At 33.9% G+C, this 24467-nt stretch overlaps 2 protein-coding genes across 4 annotated transcripts; one reads left to right on the forward strand and one right to left on the reverse strand.

Moving 5' to 3' along the window:
* Positions 1 to 65: 65 nt before the first annotated feature.
* Positions 66 to 12930, forward strand: LOC106155207 (uncharacterized). 3 transcript variants are annotated; one of them, XM_086998213.1, is made up of 7 exons: positions 66 to 200; positions 5524 to 6089; positions 6497 to 6643; positions 6947 to 7117; positions 9384 to 9462; positions 9924 to 10169; positions 10518 to 12930. In XM_086998213.1, the coding sequence occupies exons 2-7, from the start codon at positions 5580 to 5582 to the stop codon at positions 10856 to 10858; spliced, it is 1494 nt and encodes a 497-aa protein (XP_086854339.1). In that variant the 5' UTR covers positions 66 to 200; positions 5524 to 5579; the 3' UTR covers positions 10859 to 12930. The 3 variants fall into 3 exon arrangements, with proteins under 3 accessions (XP_086854339.1, XP_086854350.1, XP_086854346.1); XM_086998224.1 differs by having other exon boundaries at positions 83 to 200; positions 5564 to 6089; XM_086998220.1 differs by having other exon boundaries at positions 96 to 200; positions 5508 to 6089.
* Positions 12931 to 15178: 2248 nt separating this feature from the next.
* Positions 15179 to 23835, reverse strand: LOC106155248 (T-box transcription factor T-A). Its single transcript, XM_013529988.2, has 7 exons — positions 23274 to 23835; positions 22820 to 23084; positions 22038 to 22178; positions 21492 to 21559; positions 19450 to 19508; positions 16515 to 16667; positions 15179 to 16240 (listed from the first exon to the last, which is right to left on the reverse strand). The coding sequence occupies exons 1-7, from the start codon at positions 23414 to 23416 to the stop codon at positions 15753 to 15755; spliced, it is 1317 nt and encodes a 438-aa protein (XP_013385442.2). The 5' UTR covers positions 23417 to 23835; the 3' UTR covers positions 15179 to 15752.
* Between the last annotated feature and the right edge of the window lie 632 nt (positions 23836 to 24467).

Raw genomic sequence — 24467 nt, forward strand, 5'->3', positions numbered from 1 at the left:
TTTCATTTTTCTATTTAGATATATTTATTGATATGACTGAAATGAAATGTAGAATATGTTGGTCAATTAATTTTTGCTGTAAGCGGTGCAAGAGAAATAAAAACAGTTGAGCAGAGTGTCGAGCAGAGGACGGGGGAGTCTGTGATAGTAGATGAGGGGCGCGGTCCTGATAGGCTTACGTGTCTATTTTGCCACAGCAAGTAAGCAGTTTTAGGGGAAACTTTGTTAGTAAAACGTTAGCCAACATTAACATTAGTCCGTTGAATAATAGAGAGATAGAGGTCTACACCGAGTTACTACTAGGGGTAGAGGGGCCGTAGCGATAGTCCGAAGGTTCAATAGTCCGAAGGTTCATTGGTCCGAATGTTCACTATAGAACCTTCGGACCAATGAACCCTTGATTAAAAAATCGATGAAAATGTAACCACTTTTCGGACCAATGAACCTTCGGACTATCGAGACGCCCCCGGGGTAGATATTGATTTACATCCAAATCCAAATGAGGTCACAGGCATACTCTTAAAAATATTTAGTGCACAGATTACAAGCTATGTTTGATTATTTTTGATTATTTGAGGATCCCACATGAAAAAGTTTGTATCAAAGTTTCACTCTCCTGGAACCATGAATAAGAAAAAGTTATTCATCGTCTAAGCCCAAAGTGGAACATACGTCACCCAAACCCACTGGTTTTGTTCTTTAATTTATCAACTCCAAGTATAACTTTGTAAAAAATTATGATAATCTTCTGCATAGAGCAGTTAATTAATTTTTTTATTGTTTTTAGTTTGCTTGTCACTGAATATACATTTTTACAATCCTGGGCTCCTTTTTTTCCCACCAAGGGTCAAAAATAGAAGTCATTTTTGTGTTGAAATGTGTACTTTTCTTGAAAGTATAGACCTGAAGGGTATAAGAAATGACAATCCCGAGATAAAACCTTGTGTATGTATAAAGATATGATCATTTGAATTTTGAAAATCATTTTTTTAATTTTCATAAGCTAAACCTTGAAGTGTGTGACTTTTATGGTAATTTAAGGTATTGATCTCCAAAAAACCACTTAGTTTTACTCAGAGAGTATTGCTCTTTTATGTATTTGCAAAAAAAATGGATGAAAATATCCAAAATTTGACGAATCAATGACATTTTGTAATTTTCCTGTTTCAGTATTAAATGTGACTCCATGAAGTTTTTGATTGTGAGATATTCTGAGGACTTCTGTACTTCACTTTACCTTGCATTAGTTCTTTATGTTATGCTTCATGATTGTGTAAAATATTATTTTGCACGGACATGTGTGCTAATTGCAGTGTCATGTTAAAATAAATGTCCTTTCCGAAACATCCCTGTTTCGGAAAGGACATTTTTTTAACATTTATGATATTATTTTAATATATTGTAGTATTTGAGTTTTTATAAGTTTTAGGTGAAGTCTATGAATAACTGGGCAAAATAGGTGGAAGCTGAACTAAAATTGAAGTCTTTTTATTTCATTTTGTGCTTGTTATGTCTATTTTGTACTAGTAATTCATTACTGGAATTTTATTTTATTAAATATTGATTCTGAGATATATTCCAGGTATTCTTTACGCCATTATACCTTATTCCAGTTTCTTTTGTTACAGTGCATAGCTGTATAAAATATTATTTGACAATGTCAGATTTACCAACAGTAAAGACATGTTTAAAAATATGTCCTTTTAGACATGTCCTTGTTTCGGAATGGACATTTGTTTAACATATATGAAATTGCCTTAAGATCTCATAGTATGTTGGTTTACAAGGTACAGGTGAAGCAATCATTAGACAAAATATAAGTAAACTAGATTAAAACTGAATTGTTTTTATTACATTAATTGGTCATTTTGGATAGTTTTTGATTCTTTTTTTAAATGTTACTCCCTTAGTATTTGATCATGATATAAAATAGAGTCTTCTACACTCCATTATACCCTATTCTACTTCCTTTTGTTACAGCTCATAGCTGTATAAAATATTATTTGACAAGGTCAGGTTTAAATTTAGTAATTACATTTTTAAATATGTCCTTTTAGGAATGTGTTTCGGAATGGACATTTATTTAACATTAACGAAATTGCTTAAATGGTATATATATATATATATATATATATATATATATATATATATATATATATATATATATATCATGATGTATGTATATATTATAGATAATCACAGGAAGTTAATTATAACCCTGTGTCTGTCTGCAAGCGCCTCTGTAAACCGTGCCAGTGAACTGACTCTTGCAACTTTAACACGTGTAGCCTCATAACTATTTTCGAATACTTTTTTGTACATCATAAGTAAGCAGTATTTAAAGTAAGGTAAGCTATATTATTCAAAATTATATTCTACATAAATTTGATGTGCTTCCCATCATCCTCTTCCTCATGAATAATAAATAGATGGGCAGACCAAAGAGTAAACAAGTGTTTTAGACAATGTGTTAAAAAATGTCCTTTCCGATACAAAGCATCCAAATTGCCTATATTTCTATTTATACTGATATAATCTCTTCAACTAATTGTTAATTTAACTTTGAAATACATGAACTTTGGGAAAATATGCAATGGAAGTTCTAGTAGATCCAAAGAAAAGATCCTGACTCGCAAAAATGAATTTTTTGTTGAGGATATATATAGAAATTGAAAAAGATGCCATTGAAGAAATGTTTTTCAATTATTTTCATGTCATATGCATGATGCTCTAACAGTAATTTGCTCATGTCAAGTGAAACATACAGCATTAAAGACAGAATTCTCTCTATTTATACCATTGGCAATGTAAAGGTACTTTGTTTCGGAATGGACAATTTTTAACAAGCATCTCAAAAAAGACCACAGTTAAATGGGTTTCTGTGCACTGGGGTTTTCTTATATAAAAATAAATATCACATGTCCTGGGCTTTAGAGAAATATATATTGTTACTGGCTAGGTGTCAACATGTTCTTTTTATGTAAGAGAAACCCAATGTTTCGGAATGGACAAATTTAACGGAAAAACACGGTAGGGTTATTTTGCACTCCATGTCAAGCTCCAGAATCATCACGCAGATTTCATTATTTGATACAAACAATACCAATACATCCAAATAATGATTAGGATGGTAAATTATACTGTATGTTTTATGATATATTTTCTGAAAGTCATTTGTTTTTGTTTCGGAATGGACATTTCGTTTAACGGAAATACCAGGATGCCATTAAAAGGCTTTTTTTACTAGGATACACCTCTCTCCTGTTAATATTTAAACTTTTTTGCATCCACCATACTACTGAGTGTTTTATAATCCAAAAAAATGCAATGTCAAACACTGTTTTAATTTATTTCAGATTGCTTTTTATTTCATATGACTAAAACGGGAAAAATTTTTGGTCATTTTTCGGGCTTTGCTTTAGCATAACTTTGGACTCGGTGGTGATATTTGGTTTCTATTTTCAGTGTTTATCTTCACTTACACCATTCTCTAACATAGTGATAAAAGAATTCTTTGATCGTATGTATGTAATTTGTTAATTAGCAATATGTGGGAAAATCTGAAAAGTGCCCAGGATTGTAAAAATGCCATATTAGAAAGGGGGATTACGACTGTAAATTAAGTATTTAACTACTGTAGAAAAGCACTCATGCAGAGAGCGCAGACCTCCACCAAGGCAGCCAAGTCTCCATCCAATGCTGTTTCACCCCTAAATTTTCGATATTTTTTATTATTGATTATTGATCCGGATCACCACCAAAAAACTGATCATCTGTTTTTTGGCCCACTTCTGACAGTTCCTGAAAATTTCATCAAAATTGGTCCATAACTTAGTTTTTTGATAATTGATTGATTATTGATCTGGATCACCACCAAAAACTAAAAATCTCTTCCTTGGCCCACTTCTGACAGTTCCTGAAAATTTCATCAAATTGGTCCATTACTTTTGTTGAGTTATGTTGATGACAGACGGACAAACAGGGGTGAAAACATAACCTCCTTGGCGGAGGTACTAAACTGTTTTCCATTCGTGGTCCAAATATTATATCAGAAATGTCAAACTGTCATGAAATCACAATATATATTTTTCAGTCAGCAACAGCAAACCCTGTTTCCTATTGCACCAAGTACTGGGTACTTGGGCGAAATTAAACTTTCTGACAATTTTTCTGGGGAGCGTGTTACGTAGTATTAACCATGATACAGAGCCCCTTTAGTTACAGTTTAAATGTTTATAAAAACATCTTTATATCATATATAATTTACCATGACTGAATCACTACAAAATATATTGGAACACTATATGAAAATTAAATTATATGGCTGGGAACATACGTTACCAGAATATGCTAGTACGTTACCATTTAGGCTTCTTACATAAGGTATAGGCATGGTAAAAATTAAATGTAGATGTAAAATTGAGACAGCCATGGATTTTTGTTCTATACACATATATGTACAACTTGAATTCATTCAATTTTATTTTTTGATACTTCAGCATGTAAAAAACACCTCTATAATTGGGTTTGGGTGTTTAAAAATGATACAAAAAGTTTATTCATCATGCTTGGCTGTTACCTTGATCGGTTACTGAACAGAAAAAAGACTTAAGAATACCCCACTAGTGTATCATAATGCAAAAAAAAACTTGTCTTCCATTTAATGAAAACAAATTTTTTTGTAATTTTTTAAGTCATGTGAAATTGTCATGTCAGTAGCATTGCTCGGGTCTGATTTATATAGAATCATTTTCAACCAGTTAACAACACAATGGAATTTTGGCTTATTGTCCCATGTTACCAGTGTACCATGTAAATCTGATTCCCTTAAATTGTGACTACCCAGTCAGGTTTTCATAATGAAAGAAAATGAAAATCTTAATCCCCAGTCAAATTTTCATAATGGGGAAATGTGATTCCCCCAATGAAATTTTGACTCCCGCCCACAAATCTTTATAAATCTTATTTTATTTGAGAATATGACTTGTATCTTGTAGTATGCATAATGGAGGATACATTGGGACTTTTTGTTAGTTTGCTGGTGAAAAGTTTAATGAGAAAATAAGAAAATTAAAAATGTGTATTTTACCACCCTATGACTCCCCTATGAAAAAGCTATTTATTTGATAATTGGTGATCAATTCAACAATCTTTCCTTTTAGTATACTTTATGAAAAATATATTGGAAATATTTGGCAGTTTGATGGTAAAATACACTGTTTTAATTTTCTTATTTTCTCATTAACATTTTCACCTACATACTAACTAAAAGTGCCAATGTATCCTCCATTATCCACACTATAAGATAAACGTCATATACTCAAGTAAATTAAGATTAATAAAGTTTTATTGGGGGAGGGGGTCAAAATTTCATGGGGGGAGTCAGACTTTCATTATGAAACTTTGACTGGGGGTGATTTGCATGGGAGTCAGATTTTCATGTTACAAGTGTACCATAAAATTATATAAATATTTGCTAACCAACACAAATGTAGTTGAAAGTACAGTTATATTTCATTTCAGTCCAACATGACTTCAGAAATTTCCATATTTCATATATCAGAAGAGAATGAAATATTATGATGAGCAGGACTATTCCACGTGTGTTTTGTGCCAGGCTGTCAGTGCTCAAATACCAAATCAGAACACACAATATATCCACAATCACTGTCAGTCGTCCATACACTTATGATCCATCGGGGAGCATTCTTGTCAACCGCCACAAGGAGATAAAACTTTTACTGGAGCGCTTCAAAACACCTCTCTGTCAGTGGCACGATGCTTGGATGATAGCTGATGAAAAAAAGAAAAATGAAAATCCAGATATTTGTAACATTGAGCCAAACAATGACAAAAAAATCATTAAACAAGTTCAGAAGCATATAGGTCAATATGAAAGTGAGAAATATGTCCAACCTCTGAACTCTACACTAGTGTTGCTTGGTGTACCAGATGTTGGGAAAACTTCTATTGTTAAGCAGGCTTTAACCATTGCCATGAGAGAACACCTACTGCACCCACCACCCATGACTCTGGATCTCAGGTCACCTGAAGGTCAATCTCACCAGCTGACTGGAGTATTGTCAAAGGTACAAATTAAAGTTAACTTTTATCAAAGCTAAATTTTAAAAAAATGGGATAGTCATTAAAAAGGTGTCTCCAAAAATGGTGAAAAAGTATCTGGGCTGATCATGATGAAAATTTTATTAAGAGGTAGATTTATTATTTTCCTTAGTAATGATCAACAAAACTGTGTATATATATATTGTAAGTTGACTTTTGTGCAAAGAGGGGTTCAGCAATCTGTTAATAAAGTATAATGTGGGTATCCTACATGCTGTGGAAGTTTAGGACTAGGTTTAATTGTTTTTGCCTACTTAAGAAACCTGAATCTAAATATTCTTCAAAAGCCAAAAGGACATGTACCACACTAAGCAGATATAGCAAAAAAATTTTTTGACATGACTAAGTTAGAGGTTTTTAAATTTTGATAAAGGTAAAACAAGGTTTGGGCGGATTTCTCATGGACGTTTCCCCTTTACTGCAAGGCTCAGCCACTCTCATGGGGATTCCATTTCCTCATCGGTCAGAAAAGGACTCGCATTCATTGAAAGGGAAATCTATTGAAGAAATTCTCCAATCAGTTAGTAAATTGTGCTGTCCTTGTTTTTTTTTTTTTTTTGTTTTTTTTTACATAAATACATGTATGTCTCTCATGTAAGCAACAAAGGTTTTTCTTTATCTTTCTGTATTATAGTTAAGATTTCACAAATATTTTCTCTTTGTTTTGCGAGAGAATTCATGATCCAGCAGTGTGGCACCATGGTGCCAAGATATAGTAATCACTAGTTAATTACTTTAATTTATGAACCTTACCTGAGTCTAATTTATTTCTTAAATATATAGATATATAGTCTACATGAACTAACTTCCTTTTGTCTGCTAGCAAGCAGAGACCCTTCCAGCAGCCCTTAGGTTCTACAAAACATTGGTGAAAAAAGCATCTGAGGAATATGAAAAGGACATCTACCACCCTGTAATTTACATCCATGCAGCACACATTTTGCAAACATTAGACTCAAGAGAGATGGATCAGTTGTTGCAGTGGATAGGCCAGGTGAGTGAGCAGAGTCGTGGCTAGCACACTGATAGTTAGAATTATTTTCCAAACTTAAAAAGAAGTCTGTGGTATTTTGGCTGGTGTTCATTGTACCACCAGCGTTAGCGCTGGCGGTACACATGGTTTAAGTCCCGTCCGGTCCGTTCCGCCGGCTCTGCCGGCTCCTGCGGGTCCGCCGCCATGTTACCGTTACCGCTTCTCCTCCTAGACGGTAAGGGCCCCCATACCCATCTCTTGGATTTAGGTCACCTATAATCTCAACTCGTTCCACGTAAAATTTGGGCTTTGTCGGTATTGGGGTCTAGGTGTGACACTCATTGCAATGCACCCTTGTCCAAAAATGGCAAAATTAAATGCTAATTATCTACCCTACGGAAGGAATTATGGGAAAAATTTCTACAGACAGCTTTCCAAAAGTCATATGTGTAGATTTCAAATATGCCCTTGGATTTGACCTTTGACCTTTATTTCAAGGTCAAACGGGCCAAAATTTTCAAAAAAATATAATTTTTTACGAAAAAAATTTTTTTTGCCCTGTTATTCAGACACCACACAGACTTAACCAATAATATTATTGGAAAGTTTTACCCTTCAGGTCATCTTTCATCTCCGTGAATTTGAGGTCAATCGGTGAAATTGACCTTTGACCTACTTTTCACCATGAACTGAACTTTGCAAATTTTGCTTCCCTTTTATCTCCAAAACTGGCAGAGATATGTCCATAGTTACTATTGAACTTGAATAGGAAGTCATATAATGGCAATCTATATGTGACCTTGAAATTGACCTTTGACCTTTTTTTCATCATGAACTGAACTTTGCAAATTTTGCTTCCCTTTTATCTCCAAAACTGGCAGAGATAGGTCCATAGTTACTATTGAACTTGAATGGGAAGTCATATACTCGCAATCTGAATGTGACCATGAAATTGACCTTTGACCTACTTTTCACCATGAACTGAACTTTGCATATTTTGCTTCCCTTTTTTCCCCAAAACTGGCAGAGATAGGTCCATAGTTACTATTGAACTTGAATGGTAAGTCATATACTGGCAATCTAAATGTGACCTTGAAATTGACCTTTGACCTACTTTTCACCATGAACTGAACTTTGGAAATTTTGCTTCACTTTTATCTCCAAAACTAGCAGAGATAGGTCCATAGTTACTATTGAAGTTGAATAGGAAGTCATATACTGGCAATCTAAATGTGACCTTAAAATTGACCTTTGACCTACTTTTCACCATGAACTGAACTCTGCTAATTTCTTTCTCTTTTAACTCCAAACCTGGCAGAGATAGGTCCATAGTTACTATTGAAGTTGAATAGGAAGTCATATACTGGCAATCTAAATGTGACCTTGAAATTGACCTTTGACCTACTTTTTATCATGAATTGAACTTTGCAAATTTTGATTCCCTTTTATCTCCAAAACTGGCAGAGATAGGTCCATAGTTACTATTGAACTTGAATAGGAAGTCATATACTGGCAATCTAAATGTGACCTTGAAATTGACCTTTGACCTACTTTTCACCATGAACTGAACTCTGCTAATTTCTTTCTCTTTTAACTCCAAACCTGGCAGAGATAGGTCCATAGTTACTATTGAAGTTGAATAGGAAGTCATAGGCTCTGTTCTCACAACTTTTAGATCGATCTATCACCGCGGGGAGTCTCACTAGATTACTGTCAGATAATCCCCCTTAAGTGTCCGTCCCCGCCTACTACAAGCTTTAAGGGGTAATTAACTTTCGTGTCCGCCCGGCTGACAGCTATTTAGCGTGAACCCCCAGGGAGTTAGGTCGATCCAATGTAGGTCGATCTAATCTATGAGAATGGGGTGATATACTGGCAATTTACTGTGACCTTGAAATTGACCTTTGACCTACCTTACGATGAACTTAACTTTGATTGTACCATTTTAAGTTATATATTTTTTTTGCATATTTTGAAAATTCTTGTTGATTGCATTTTTATAGCTTGTCAAGCTTAAGACTGCTGGCTGTGTCCCTTATTTTGTGTATGTGGGGGTCTATACGAATGTGCTTGCTCCAGCTGGTGGTACAATATTCGGAGGCGGTATCGCCTCTCTGATCCTCTAGTTATACTGTTTTTAAGTTTTCAGTCAGTTTTATAAAGCAGTCATGATTTGATTACTTAATAAGATTCCTACTGGCATAAGGGTAAGAATTTTATACTAATCACAAAAGCAGTGGCATTTTCTGCTTCATTACCTAATAACATGTTTATAGCTTACATTCAGGTCACTCAACAGGAACGCCTGATGGATGTTATTTTATCCACCAGCAATGGTTTGTTTTTTACACAACTGTCAGATCTCTGTAAGTATACATTCTTTAAGGTTTCATTCACATGCAATGTCTATTTTCTAAATTCTATTTTCTATTCGCGGTATGTCTTATGATCACGGTCTGTGCCCTTAATATCCCGCGGCGTAATTACTGGAAGTGCGAACCAGTTACTATAAGTTACTATAAGTAACTGGCTCGCACTGCCAGTAATTACGCGGCGGGATATTCAGGGCACAGACCGTGATCATAAGATAGCGCGAATAGAAAATAAATTTTTAGAAAATAGACATTCCATGTGAACGAAGCCTAAGTATACTATTCATGTGCAAGGAGTTATCCAGAAAGACACTGGATTAAGTATATAACTAGGAGATGTATGTAAATTTTACACATCATTCAATCGATCACTGACTATATTAATCAATCTCACCTTAGATGAATAAAGTCTAAGACTTCACAAAGCATCTAAAATTAGTACATATTTATTTTAGTGGGCCACAAAGTAAGTCCTTTGTGGATAGATGACTTGGATGCTGTCAGCTCACACACATTATACATGGAATTGAAGAAGTCCTTGCTCTCCCAAGCTGAGGTTCTAGGTCACCACCTGAAAGAAAAGAACATCCCCCACTTTGAAGAGATGTACAAGTTTCTTGGGGGTCGTGCCTATCATTATTCACAGGTCCTGAGTGTCAGCAATTTTGAAAATTTGTTGCATGGAGGGGATGGTGAACATTGTAAGTTAATTATACATTTTAATATTAAATTTTTATATCTAAATTTTTTAATCTAAATTTTATTCAGCCATAAATTAGGTTCACATAAACTAAATGGTTGACAATATTGGTTATTTGTGTAAGTTCAGGCCAAACAATCAGGTCATCAGATTCCTAACAATTATCAGGCGTCTCCTTCCACTGTTACAGGCCCTACCAGTAGGTGTATTCTGGCAAACAGGAGCATCTGCAGTATGATTCTGCAAACCAAGATTACACAAGCTAAGATGTTATAAATGCTTGCCTTGGTCACTAATATTTTTGTCATTTAAGCACCACATTATGGAATATTGAATTTCTCTTTATAAGGGCTAAATCCACTGAGTCCCAGAGCCATGCGCCAAGCCTATCTGTTGCTATATCCAGCAATGATGTCTAGGGGTCTAGTGCGTAGATATGGGGAACCAAACTGGACAAAAGAGGAGGGGAAATGCATCATTAAAGCCATGGCCAAGACGGTAGATGGGAACATCCCCATGGAGTTCTTTATAAAAGATGAGAGTGTTTCTATTCCTGCACTGAAGAAGTTATCCAGGATGAATGTGCTGGGTTACAAACCTGAGATGGGGCAACCTCTAGGATGTGGCACTATAATTCCATCTTCACCTTTACAACTTGTTTATATTAAGAGATTGGCTGAGACATTTTAACTTTTTCTAGGGCTAAGCAAACTTTATTTGCAACAATTGTTGAAGACAATTGACTTGCCCTTCAAAATTTTTGAGATATTTGATGAAATTTGGTCATTTATGAAAGGTTAAAAGATGAACTAAAATCTGAATTAATCAAAATTATACCTGGTTGAACCTTGTTCAGAAATGTTCTCATGCAATATTACAAACTTTTAATGTGTAAACAGAGTATTACTTGACACATGTCTTTTAAAATATGTTAAGGATTTTATATATATGACGCTTTTATCTATGATGATTTATTATTTACATATGCATAATTTATAGATACATATAACCATGTCAGTAAAATGTATTAAAGGAATGCAAAGTTAACCTTTTTTTTCTCCATTTAGAACTGTTGTGGTGATTGCTTATACTCAGGGAATGTTGTAGTGCCATATGTATATATACATACTGCACAAAGTACAAAATTATAGTTATTTTAAATGGTTTTTAATGGATACAAGTAAATATACTTTATTGTGACAGTGTTATGTATGTGTGTAACATATGTTTGGAGATTTTGGGTCTTCACAATTGATATTTTTGAAATGGTTTTGGTAAATAACTTTTGTACTTTTGTTTTATAGTGTGACACATTTTATATTGTGACACACACACACACACACACACACACACACACACACACACACACACACACACACACACACACACACACACACACACACACACGTGAAGGCAAATAAGCTTTATTTGAAAATAGCTTTATTTAAAGCATTAGAAGTTATGAACGTCTGGAATGTGATTAGATAAAATGGTATTTTATATTTTTGTATGTCGGATTGGATAATCAAAAGAAAAACGTATCTGCTTTACCTGTAATAATATCTTGCTTAGAAGCAATCATAACCCTACAATCACATTAAAAAAAAAAACATGAATGATGATGCACATAATTTGAGACAAAATCCCTGACTATATTGAAATCTAAAAGTGTTTATGTAAAAGAAAAAAAAAATGGAGTCGGGAAGCTTTTTATTTTAGTTTGTCATGACAAGGTGTTGAAAAAACAGTGGAATATTGAAATCTTTGGCGTGGAAATATTGAAATCTTTGGCATTTTTCTGTACAGACACAGATGTGTCTGATAGCCGTCACCTACGTCTGTTATCGACAGTGCCATACACTTTCACCGATAACACGATAAGTGGAAAACAATTTTACCTTTTGGCTTGAAACTTACAGAACTGATTAATATTCATGATACACAAGTCGAGTTCAAAAGTTTTTTTTTTTTTTCCAGCATATATGCAACACTGATAACACGATAAGTGGTAAAACATTTTACGTTTTGGCTTGAAACTTACAGAACTGATCAAGTTTGAAAATCAGCATGATCGGGCCATTTTTTCAAAGGTTATCTTTTTTTTTTTTTTTTTTCTTGGCTTTTTTCAGCATATATACAACACTGATAACACATTTCAAGGAAAACCGATAATCAGCTTGATTGGAGCATTTTTACAAAAGTTATGCTGGGTTTTTTTTCAGCTTATATGATACACTGATAACACATTTCAAGGAAAACCGATCGGCCTATTGTCTTGCAGCTCACAGGAGTGATCAATATTACTAGTATACAGATCAATTTCAAAAATAAGCTTGATCTTTCAAGTTTTGAAGTTATGCCCTTTTTTTTTAATTTAAGTGATTTTTCCTCATTTAATTCTTAGGCATGTTAACAGTCTCATTTTTTAACTAATTGGATGCGTAAAAAGTGTTCTTTTGACATTTTCTGCATCTTAACAATATTGTTAATAGATTATATAAAAATGATGGTAAAACTTATTGTGTATTTTGAAATAAAGTGTCAAAAAAGGAAATAAACTCATATTATTTCAGTATGTCAGATTCATTTACTGTGTTCAGAAGCTCAGAATGGAGCAAATTGGACATTGAAAATTGTTTTATTGATATTTTTCTTATGTCAGCAATTTTCTTAGTTTATCATTTAAAATGTCAGTATGTGATTATTTTGTTTAATGTAAAAAAGGTGTTGAAAATGGAAATAAACTAGTTTCAGTACAGTTATCTCTTGTTTGTATCTCTTTGGTGTGACTCTGGACTTCCATGGTCTTGAAGACTTTTGCTTGTCACATTTTCTGAATGTCCATAATACTTTTATTTTATTATTAAAAAATTATGGACATTTTGCTGTTAAGCATTATGTAATATTGCATCAAAAATGAAGAAAACCCTATTTTGGACACTGCCTCCATAGTGACCATTAAAGGAAAACCATGTCACTTACTCTTCTCAAACTTACAGAAAAGTAACAAACAACTAAAATACAGCTTCAATTGGAAAACCTGTCTAATTAGTTAACTTTTCTGGAAATTATGTAGTTTTTTGTTAGAAGTAATTAATTTTTCACATGTCAACATTTTCAAGGTGTGACTTTGAACTTCCATTGTTTCTGAACATTCATGATACTTTTATTATTAAAAATTGCTGGTCATTATGCTTATAGCATTATGTAATATTGCATTAAATTGAAGAAAACCCTATTTTGGGCACTGCCTCCACAGTGACCATTAAAGAAAAACAATGTCATTTTTTTAACTTACAGGAAAGAAATGTAGGACTAAAATGCAGCTTGAGTTAGAAAATCTGTATTATTGGTTAATTTTTTTTTTTGGTTTTTTTTTTATACCACATTTTTGTGAAATTTTTATCTTTCACAGATTGACATTTTCAATGTGGGACTTGGAGCTCCCAAGGGCATTAATCCCAGTGGCAATCAAGTTTTCTTAATGTCCACGTTATTAATAGTAGATAATTAAAAATTGGTGGTTATTATACAGTTAATCATTATGTAATATTGCATCAACATTGATAAAAAAAAACCTACTTCGTGCCATGCCACCTCAAACGTTATGAAAAGAAAACTGTTACTTATTATTTTTGAACTTACAAGAATGATTCTTAGGATTGACATACAGCTCAAATTAGAAAACCAGCTCTGTTAGATAATCATGTTTTGAATTTATGCATTTATTTTTTTTTTTTTTTAATTTAATTTTTTTATTTATTTCATTATTATTATTTTTTTTAATTTATTTTTATTTATTTATTTTATTTATTTATTTTTGTGTGTGTGTGTGTGTGTGAAATTTTCAATTTTCTCATTCTGGCATTTTCCAAGTGTGAACTTGAACTGTCATGAGCCTGAAGCTTTATGCTTTTATTTTCATCGGTGTTACCTGTTGTGCATAATTACAATGTAATGTTGACTTTGCATTTGTGCATTATTATTTTCTGATTTTTGTCTGTACATTTGACAGCTTTGCTGCCTTATATTACATTTTATAATTTTACATTAATTTCCTTTAATCTGCGAAATTAAAAGATCTAATTTATATTTACATTTCTTTAGTTTCAACACTTAGTTTCATGTCCGTTTACACTGCATTGCATAAAAAAGTAATATTCCGTTTTTAGTTCTCTTTAAAAACCCTTTCTTTGTCATTTTCAAATATTGTTGGTGGTGTGAAACTTTAGTGAACAATTTGAAATTATTATTTAACAATCAATGAATAACAAATAATAAGTCAAATAAAGTTCAGTGGGTTGACATGAAATTAATATTTATCAAATTTGATTTTATTTGTGAAGTTATCCAAATGTAAATGCAGACATGAGAGATTGCGGTAGCTGCACAGATAATATTCGCTAAGGTCGCTGGTACGTTATCAGCTCGCGTTATTTTCACCTGTTGCATTTCCTTAACACTTTCTCACATACTCGTCATCTACACGTTAATTTTATATAAGGTTATGCAGTTTTTCAACAAATTAATTGATTTTCGCGCCAAATCTAATATCCCCCAAGAAATAAGCCATTTTCTCCCACTCACAAATCGTTGCCAGACCTTGGATTTGATTCGCTTGGATTCGATGTTTTACACCATCTCTCATCCAAGCCCGTAGCCAACAATTTAAAATGGGGTGTTCTTTTTTCTGAAAATGTGGACCTTTTACCGTGAAATCGTCGTGTACCTAGATAAAATTTTACACAGAGGGGACGTTTTCCCGGCAAAAGGGGGTTTCTTTCGAACCCCCCCCCCCCCCCCCCCCCCCGGGCTACGGGCCTGTCATCTAATGAAATAATTAAGTTCTAAACGTTATGCATATGTCCTTCTGACATTTTAAAAAGAAATATATATATCAGGTTTATAATTATAATTGAGGGATTTTATCGTATTTATGGTCTGAATTGGGAAAGATAGCATTGCAATATAATAAGAAATAGGACTTTCTGACATTTTCAAACGCGTAGGTCTGTAGCAACCCTGTAGGTGTTTTTATTACTTACCATATTATTATGAACAGAAAATATAATTAGCCAACCACACTTCTTTTTAATTTGTGTTTACCTTTGGGGATTATTGCTAAAATTTCAATGTAAGACACGATTCGATCCATAATCCACAAAATTGCAATATTTGATACTATTTTACGTTATATTTAATATATATATATACATTCTTGTACAAATAGAGAATTTTTGCTCTATATTCTGTCTTAAGAAATGGTATTTGTCACTTTTAATGAAAGATAATTCAATGTCAGCTAAAAATTCATATGAAGCATGAAAGATCTTTAAACTAATTACTCGTGAGCTTGTTAAACCCACAAGCCTATTAAATGTTGCACGACGAAGTCTTTAGTTGCCGGCCATTCACAGTTTTATCATTAGTATATTAAAGCATGAGGTAAGCCTACCAAACTTTTTTTAAAATATCACAAAAATACCCCTGAGTATTATCACTGTGTTTAGTTTATGCTAAAATATTGAGTCTATCTCTATGAAATAAATGAAAAATGAGCTCGGTAATTTTGTCAACCTCGGAGTCAGAGTTGCGGTAGGACATGTAGAGTCTCCCAGAGCGGCCTTTTCGGTTCGCTGGACGCAGCTGCAGCAGTGATCCCCTGAAACGTCATCGCCCATTCTGCCTGGGCATCATGCCCGCTATAATTTGTTGTTTTTATCATGTTACTATGACTACCTATTTTCTGAGGGTTTAAATTCTGAGTCGGTAGGCGAGATGACGCTGACATGTCCATAGTGCCTGTGGCGTTTGAGAGAGCCTGAGTGGCGGGTGAAATCTGGGAGATGGGCGCATAGTTCTGGGGGTTGTGGAAGTACTGGGCCATGGCGCAGTTCGATGGCGGAGAAAAGTTTCCCATCGCTGCCCACAGTGGATATGAGGGCTGGTGTGATGGCGGCTGTGTGGGAGTTCGGCCGAAGCACGCCGCTGGGGTTGGTGCAGACCCCCAAGCATCAGGGAAGTTGAAGACTGGCATAGAACTGGAAGTCAGGTCCACGTGTGTAGGAAGACCTGCAAAAGAAATCGGTACCATCGTCTTGGTTCTATTCACATAAAAATAATTTTATCACATGATATCTGTAACACGTGGTCCTAATTTTCTTTTCTATTTTTTATTAATTACTTAATATTATTTTTAATCTAACACTAGCCCAAATTTTGAACACCTATGAATTGCGGATAAAGCTATCTTTATGAAATAATCTACAGTTCACTCTGGCTTGACTTTAGATTTAAATGTCAAAAAAGACTTGCACGATTAATTATGAAAGAATTTTTCTTTTACCATGGGCGTGTGGTCTCCTCTGGTAGGGACTAAATCTGTTTTGATTTCGCAAAGTTTGCAGACGGTCTTCTAACATTCCCAGCGCGGGAAAGTGTGCTCTGGGTGGTGACATGATACCTGCTGTGGAAGTGGGTAGTGACCACGTGCTGGTAACTGAAGTTAGAAATATAACAATTTGGTTTCCTTTGAATAAATTATACATGTATATCATAATAAAAAATAATAAACATAATATCAAAATTCCAATGCGATAAGATGAAAAAGGCCTCAAGTAACCAAATAAAACTTAATCCGGTCCCACGATCTCGAATCACATAAATTCTACAAATCCGTTTTTCATAAGCTTTGTTTTTTAAACATACCGGTAATCTATTTAAGCAATGCTGAAATCCAATTGAGTGCGTGTGAAGCAAGTTTTGAATTTACATGCAATGGAGAATATATCTGTTGCACTGTTTGTATATCTTCATCACCTTTGCGATTTTGTAAACAAAGGAAAGAAAACTGTTTTGTTTGTGCAGCAGCGTTATTTCCTGTTCAGGTGTAAGGGGGCACACAGGTGAGCAGAGCATGACATAGGCAGAGCGGGGTTGCCGCGTTGCATGATCCACCCTCTCCATTCCGTTATTTGATTAAGAAATCGTCAACATTTGCTTCTCTCACTTCTCCAAAGAGTCTGCTTGATTTAACCTCCAAATCATACATAAGTGCGTTAGGGTTCTCACATCTGTTCGCCAATTGCCTGCTATTGATGTGAATAATAATCAACTTTATCTTAATCAGTCTTTGCGATTACGTGACGAATTTAGTCCCTGAAAGATAAGACGCAGCGTACACACACCTGAAATGTGGCGGGGAATTTGTTTAGGCAGGCAAATTCATTTCATCGGCCCATCAGCTTTTATCGGACTTCGTTATGACTAAGTTTTCACAGGTGTTTCGAACGTGCGTTTTCTATGTACTTCACACATTCGTGTTCATTCGTCGCCCTGTGCAAAGATTGCTAAGTCTACAAGTCAGTCAAATTGGTCAACAGAACAACTGTGTTGCGGTTTATGATCGGAAAACACAGAACCTGGAAACTGAGCGTGTGTGTGAAGTAAAATGTTACTATTGACCCCCGCTTTTGTCTGACCATTGTGTGTTTAGGAAACACGGTCAGTGTGCCTGTCACAAGCTTTAATGTTTTATTGACCAGTGTGACGTAATGTCTCTCCTGGATAACGAATCTTGTTAATTTATCCCAGATACAGAAAAATCAACAACTGGACTAAAGTCAAGGCGCAAAATTCACAAATAAACAGCAATTGTATAACTTTACTCTGTGCGGTCTGTAATAGATGAAAATGGAATGGACCCCCGGAAAAAGTCAAAAATAATATACTAACAATAAACCACGAATGTAGCCCGCTGGTTTGCACATACTGGTGTTGACTATACGAGCCGTCTAAATAGAGAGCTGTGATTTGCTTCATATTTGCGTATATTTTGGAATAATTTACTTTACGTTATTACATAAAATTAACGGTCCAATCACTAATGAAACAGCGAATATTTTGTATATCTACGTGAACGAAAGAATTGGTCCCATCCGTTCGAAGGCCACCACTTCAGTCGCTGTTTGTTAACACACACAGCGTTGAGTTTCGGGGTGGCGTCAGAGAAATTCACAACAAAAACAAGGCAGGCAAGAAATTACAATACCCATTCTTTAATCTTTTCACTGTTTACAACTTCTTACAAAGAATCTTTGCCGTTGTCTTGGTCGTTTATGACGCTCGCTCTAACCATGGACAAAGTTACGTTATTATGTCCAAGCTCTACCAGAGACTTATACTTCTTCTTCTGGAACTTTTCACTTCACTCATTGCATTCTAAACAACAAGGATTCGCAATTAACTAACAAGTATAAACTTTTTGTTGTTGTTTCAGATGCAGGTATATTAATTCTATTCGTCAAAAGGTTCTTCATATCTGTATTTTATCTAATTTTGATATTTTATATATTATTACACATTTATTATCGTTGTAACTCTCTTTTCCATGATTAAAGTTCAAAATACAAAATGTGAAATTACATGATTGAAATAATTATATATATATATATATATATATATATATATATATATATATATATATATATATATATATATATATATATATATATATATCGATTAAATCGTCGCATTTTTTTCCTCTGTATCAGGGGAAAACTAAAATAATTCCAAAATGTATTTTATAAATCAAATAAATGCATCTCGTCTGAATAAACTTTTTGAGCACCAAATGAATTCTAATTGTTTAAAAAATCGTCCCTAGCAAACTTATGACATAAGATACTGATTGTATCATCACTATGTTTTTTTTTTCACGAAGAGAGAGGCAAAAACGCCATTGTGGGGAAGTTTTTGGTAAATAAAAAAAAAGTTGCAGCTCCAAAACCTGCTTTCCATTTATGACGATAATATAAAAACTATAAAGAACCGCGTGACGCGAAGATGTCTAACGTGTTTGATATACACAATGTCTTTAGATATCTTTGTCAAACTAAAGAATCTACATCAAACATCAAAACCTTATGCAAAAAGCCATATGTGTATTTTGTTTTCATAAATCATTCTAAAAATGTAAACATCCGAAACATTAATTATGAAGTGGGAAATAAACACCGAAACTTTACCAACTTTTCATATTTCTTAAAACGTATGTCTGAGACATAAAGAGACGGTTAAACCTTTGTCAACTTTCTACAGAAAAATAAAATACTTTCTTCGGTGTCCAATAACGAATCCGTCTGTTGCAAGGTACGTTTTTGGTGTTTTTAAATGTTCATTGACGGCACATATAATATGCTTCACAAGATTTGCAACATATTTAAATGAAGGCTATACAGCATTGCATTATTTCATTAAAAATCACGGTAAGAATTACTTACTGTTTTGTGTTGGGGATCCATGGCGGTTGCTATCCTGTCCATCTAAGGAATTGGTACTTCTGAAAAAGTAAGTCTTTGAATTAAGAAAGTTTTAATGGTTTAAGATAAACAGACTACAAAATGTTCATAGAAGGGTTCCACGATAACATGAAGTTACAATGCCACCTGTACATTTCCATGCGTTCAAAATTAAAAAATCTTTACATACATTTTAAAAAAATCGGTCATTTCGCGAGAAAGGGCCTCCACGAATGATCTAACCAATGTTATGTTTAAAACGTAGTATAATGTTATAATGGTTTATAAAATGCGCCATGAATACACAACTTTACATTTCAATCTTTCCATTCTTCGAAAAATCTACGACCGTTTTTCGCTAATGACAAAATTCCAAATGTCTCCCGTGTCGTCTACTAAACACTGATAAACACTTAAAGGACTCTAACAGTAAATTCCTTTTAAAAGCCTGAATATCTGGCAAGAATATATAAAGAAGATAAAATTGTTATATCGTTTTTCATATTAGACAAATTTAAAATTATCCGTAATTCCTAATAACTGACAATGCCAGATTCATGTGAGACAATTTTCGCATAAATTAATTTAAAATCAAGAATCAATTTAACTTTTGATAAGTTTCTTTGTTTAATCAAATTTTGTTTTGATTTCTGCCTAAAACTTAAAAGATTTTGCACGGTATTTCTAACATATATTAATATCATTACATCAGTACGTGCTTTATTTACATTTTTTTATTTCAAACGACTAAACACCGTTTAATACGAAAAATCCAAAGAATGATATTATATGTTAAAATATAATACTGCGTTTCATATTCTAATATTAACTTTAAATTAAAGCTAAAAGGCAATTTTAACAATCCTCGTTTTTCCATCTAAAAATCAAGCGCCTCAATTTCATGTGATACCTTATTTATTTTATTTTATTTATTTGATACCATATCAGACATAAGACTATTTATCGTGCGGTATTATTTTTATATCAGTTTTAACTTATTCAGTTTTCATATCAAGTTTGTTATATGGCCATTTAATATTTTTGGCATATCTCTAACTGACATAGTTACAATAAATAAGTGCTTTTTTTAAATATTGAACAACAGTACTCATCGCATAATTCGCATCCGTGTGCGATTTTCGCGGTATTCTTCAAGAAACATACCTTCAATATCGCTCTTTCTTTAAAAGCGGTAAAGTCTTTAACGAATTACTTCTACATTCCATACCCAATACAACCTCATAAAAGACGATCGATACAATGCGCGCAATTGGGTATTTCTCCGCTTGTTGACAACCTCCGCTATCTAAGTCACAAATGTATAGAAGTTGTCACGCGTTGCTATCTCTGGCTAACTTTTGATGTTTAGCGCTCAATGAGTGTACAACGAGGACCCGCAAATAGCTTAAGACACCTCTGCACACCTGCTAATCAACGCGTAATCAGCTTTACGGTTTGTCGTTAACTAGTTTCCATTATTTGCGTGCTTTACAGGATCACAATGGTGAAGATCTCTTTACCTGATTACAAAGTAATTTCACGACTCGTTCGATCAACAAATACAAATATTTTAAGTGGCAAAGAAATTCGCAAAATGTGCTGTTTTTAGTTCGTGGTCACCGTAAGACCTGTACAGGTAGGTAGAATGTAAATGCAGACCACCCCGAAAAGATTCCAATACCTTCAGCTAAATACAGACACGCTTCCAAAAAACAAATGTTTTTAATACATAAATTAAATGCAGTGGAGCTGTTGTAACGTTGATGTAACGTTTTTTACTGTTGTGAAATATCATTAACACGTATATTAAAAAAAATATCATCCAGTCTGCCATTATTCAAAGTACAAATGAATCGGAAATTTCGAAGTTGTCTAAAGAAATTTGATCGCTGGAGATCCATTTTATTTTGTACTTGAGTCAAGAAATATGATGATCATTATCAGCAATATCTCAAGTCGGAGAAGTCCTTACAAGAAAAATAAAGAAACGAATACACGAAATGAAATAGTGACCAACAACTTACTTGGCGGCTTCTTTGATATCCTGGAAGGCTTTGGCAAATGGGTTATACTTGATCTTCAATGATGTGATCTATAAAAAGGGCAAAAAGGATCACAATTAATCGAGATTTACGGGGGGGGGGGGGGGGGGGGGGGGGTCTTGAATTTTTGAATTTTGTGAGATGAAAATGGTTATGATAGCTTTTTCATTTAGTTCAGTACATGAATCTAAATATATTTGTTTTGAATTACAAGAGAATGAATGGATAAAATTTAAATGAAGAGAAGTCGGGAAATATATTCAAGTTAAAAATGTAAATATCGTATTTCTTTTAGGAAAAAGACGTCGTCATGTTCGTTGGAGGCTACCACCCTTTTATTTTGAAAACAACGATTCATTACCCACAAAAATTGTCATGTCATCAAAGAAAATGATTTTAAGAGTCTTTCCATCGTTTTGTTTTCTTTCAAACTTTTCGTTTTATCAATTTAAAGATATAATTGAAATTTTAATGAAAGATTACGTAATGCATTTATTATTTCGAAAGAAACAAAGAATATGCATTTACCTCTTCGTTTTGATATGCTGTGACTGCTATGAACTGCGTTTCTTGGAAACTGAATGTCGACATACTTTTTCTTTCGTTGCGACTTCCAACCTTCACTAAGTGAATCCTTGGTTCGTATTTATGCAACGAATGCAGCATTATCTGGATTTGTAAAAAGTTGCTTAGTTGGTTTAGAAAGAATAAAAAGTTACACGATAATGACAAACCTTTAAGGAAAAAACGTTCCCGTTTTTTATCTAAAAAAGCATATATTATGTTTGGTGTGTTTGGACTGTTTGATAACCTGCCCTGTCCTCGTTACTTATCGCCAAGTAAGATAATCACAGGATGGCAAAGTATTGGAGACGTATGAAAAAGATCGTAAATTAAGAACTAAAGTACTTCAAGGATCGACAAAAATATTTTAGAATGTACATATATGAAATATTTCATTATCACACCCCTTGATATCAGAGTTTTTAATAATAAAAATAATCATGATACTTTTTTCAAAAATAATTGTAAGACTCTAAATGACAAAATTAGTACTTAAGCGATATAACTTGGCCGTCCGAATATTTCTATTCTTATTACAAATATTTGAAATTTGTTATGGTTTGGCAGAATAAATTGTTGAACTATAAATAAGGGATAAAGAATATGTTATGAATGAAATAAATCAAAATAAATTCAATTAAATGAAAATAAAGTATTGATAAAATCATAAGTAATATTTACATTAGAGATCGGTTGCATAATAATAATAATAATAATAATAATAATAATAATAATAATAATAATACCTGTGCTTGACCATTCATCTTATTAGTCAGTTTGATCTTGTCAAACGTAACAGGCTGTTTCATCCAGTGTTCCCCAAAGTTTGGGGAATCTGGATGGGTGTACACACAATCTGGAGCTGGGGCCTCAGCCTTTCCCCCAGGGACCCAGTCCCCATTCACATATTTCCAGCGTGTTTTATCCATTTGGATGAAGTCGACCAGGAGAGAATACATGCAATCTGGATCGAGTCCGCTGATTTTTACCTTTAATACTGGGAACATTCGCCTTGTAAAAATAACAACATACACGTTTTAAAACAATGATTGTAAATAATGAATTAAAAACAAAATGTGCATATTTATATAAACTTCAGTTCGAAAAGGCTATCTTATGAACGATTTTCTCACTTTATCGATGCTTACAGGAAGCAAAGACACAAAGCATAAAAATTCGTCAAGTGGGTGTTAAAGTTACCTTCCAGTTTTAGTGACAATCATTTCGTTGGTCAATGTCTTAAATTTTGACCAGAGCTCTTTGTCTTGAAGAGTGACCTTAACTTGGCTGCCAGTTTCTTGCTGTTCACTATCCCTGGTCTTCTCATCTGTTCCTGTGGTCATTTTCAAAATATAAAATGTTTCAGTGTCTTAAAATATTTTTCTGAACACCTATGGTTGGTTCCAGTTCAGCTCGTGTATTTCTAAATACTCTTTCTAAGAAGGAAATCTTCTTGATGATGCAGCTGAGAGGTTTGATGACACTTTGTCAGTGTGGTAACTTTGAATCCTGATATAAAAAAAACGGAGGATGCAGGAGTTGTGTCGCCACTGGGGTTCGCACGTCTTCTGGTGTTGCCTGCCGTGTCTGCCTTAATCTTGGTTGGGGTGTTGTACCTGAGATCACTGTCAGACTATGGTGTTGATTTGATCGCCTTGCGAAGTATCCTCCTTTTGTCACCTGAATGGCCCAGGTCGTAAATGAAGATTGACCGAACCTATTCTGTCTTTTCTTTCTTCAATTACACGAAAACGTGCCTCGAGGGGAGTTGGGACTTCCTACTTTAACCCCCCTTAGCGACGGTCCGTGGTAAATTTGGGGGAGGAGCGTGAAAAACACGTGTGCCAGTGGATGGTACGTTTCTGGGCCTAACCCACTCCTGCTACAAAAAGCTTATTAATAAGGAAAAGTCATTAAATAGCTATAAGTGAATATAACAATAGAAAGTAGTGTTAGATTTGGCTTTATAAGATATCTAGTCCTTTATAGAATAAATATCTTTTTTAATTTCTAGCGACTCATTTAGTAGGTGGTCTCCCTATAATTTTCAAAGACCACCTTTTAAAATGACAAACATCACTAAGTGGCTCAGTTTAGTTCTTACAGGTATGTGACACCTAATTCAGATGCACAGGATCAGGTCCAAAGAAACAGGCGTAAATTATGATTTGCGATAAAAATCTATACATTTGTAAAACTATTTGCTCTTGTCATTCTTAAACAATACTTAGCATAGATTGATAACGATTGCTTCTATAAACACAATACCCGGGGTCATGAGGCCCGGAGACACTGTTAAACCTTGAAGGTTAAACCATGTAGAAACTGTCAAGAATACCGTGCAGACCCTGGTTTGTCTCTTTTTATTTGGTATAACCTGAATAAAATATTTGT

This window comes from Lingula anatina, chromosome 1, assembly GCF_051362555.1.
Source record: "Lingula anatina isolate TDL-2025a chromosome 1, LinAna3.0, whole genome shotgun sequence".
In the NCBI taxonomy this organism is placed as follows: Eukaryota; Metazoa; Brachiopoda; class Lingulata; order Lingulida; family Lingulidae; genus Lingula; species Lingula anatina.

Excerpts from the sequence above, each read along its gene's own strand:
- LOC106155207 (XM_086998213.1), top strand. The coding sequence starts at position 5,580 with ATGATGAGCAGGACTATTCCACGTGTGTTTTGTGCCAGGCTGTCAGTG. Across the intron at positions 7,118-9,383 it reads TGTTGCAGTGGATAGGCCAG|GTCACTCAACAGGAACGCCT; the intron begins GTGAGTGAGCAG and ends GCTTACATTCAG. Across the intron at positions 9,463-9,923 it reads TACACAACTGTCAGATCTCT|TGGGCCACAAAGTAAGTCCT; the intron begins GTAAGTATACAT and ends TATTTATTTTAG.
- LOC106155248 (XM_013529988.2), bottom strand. The coding sequence starts at position 23,416 with ATGACCACAGGAACAGATGAGAAGACCAGGGATAGTGAACAGCAAGAA. Across the intron at positions 21,560-22,037 it reads CAGCATATCAAAACGAAGAG|ATCACATCATTGAAGATCAA; the intron begins GTAAATGCATAT and ends CCCTTTTTATAG. Across the intron at positions 16,668-19,449 it reads TGGATCCCCAACACAAAACA|TTACCAGCACGTGGTCACTA; the intron begins GTAAGTAATTCT and ends TTCTAACTTCAG.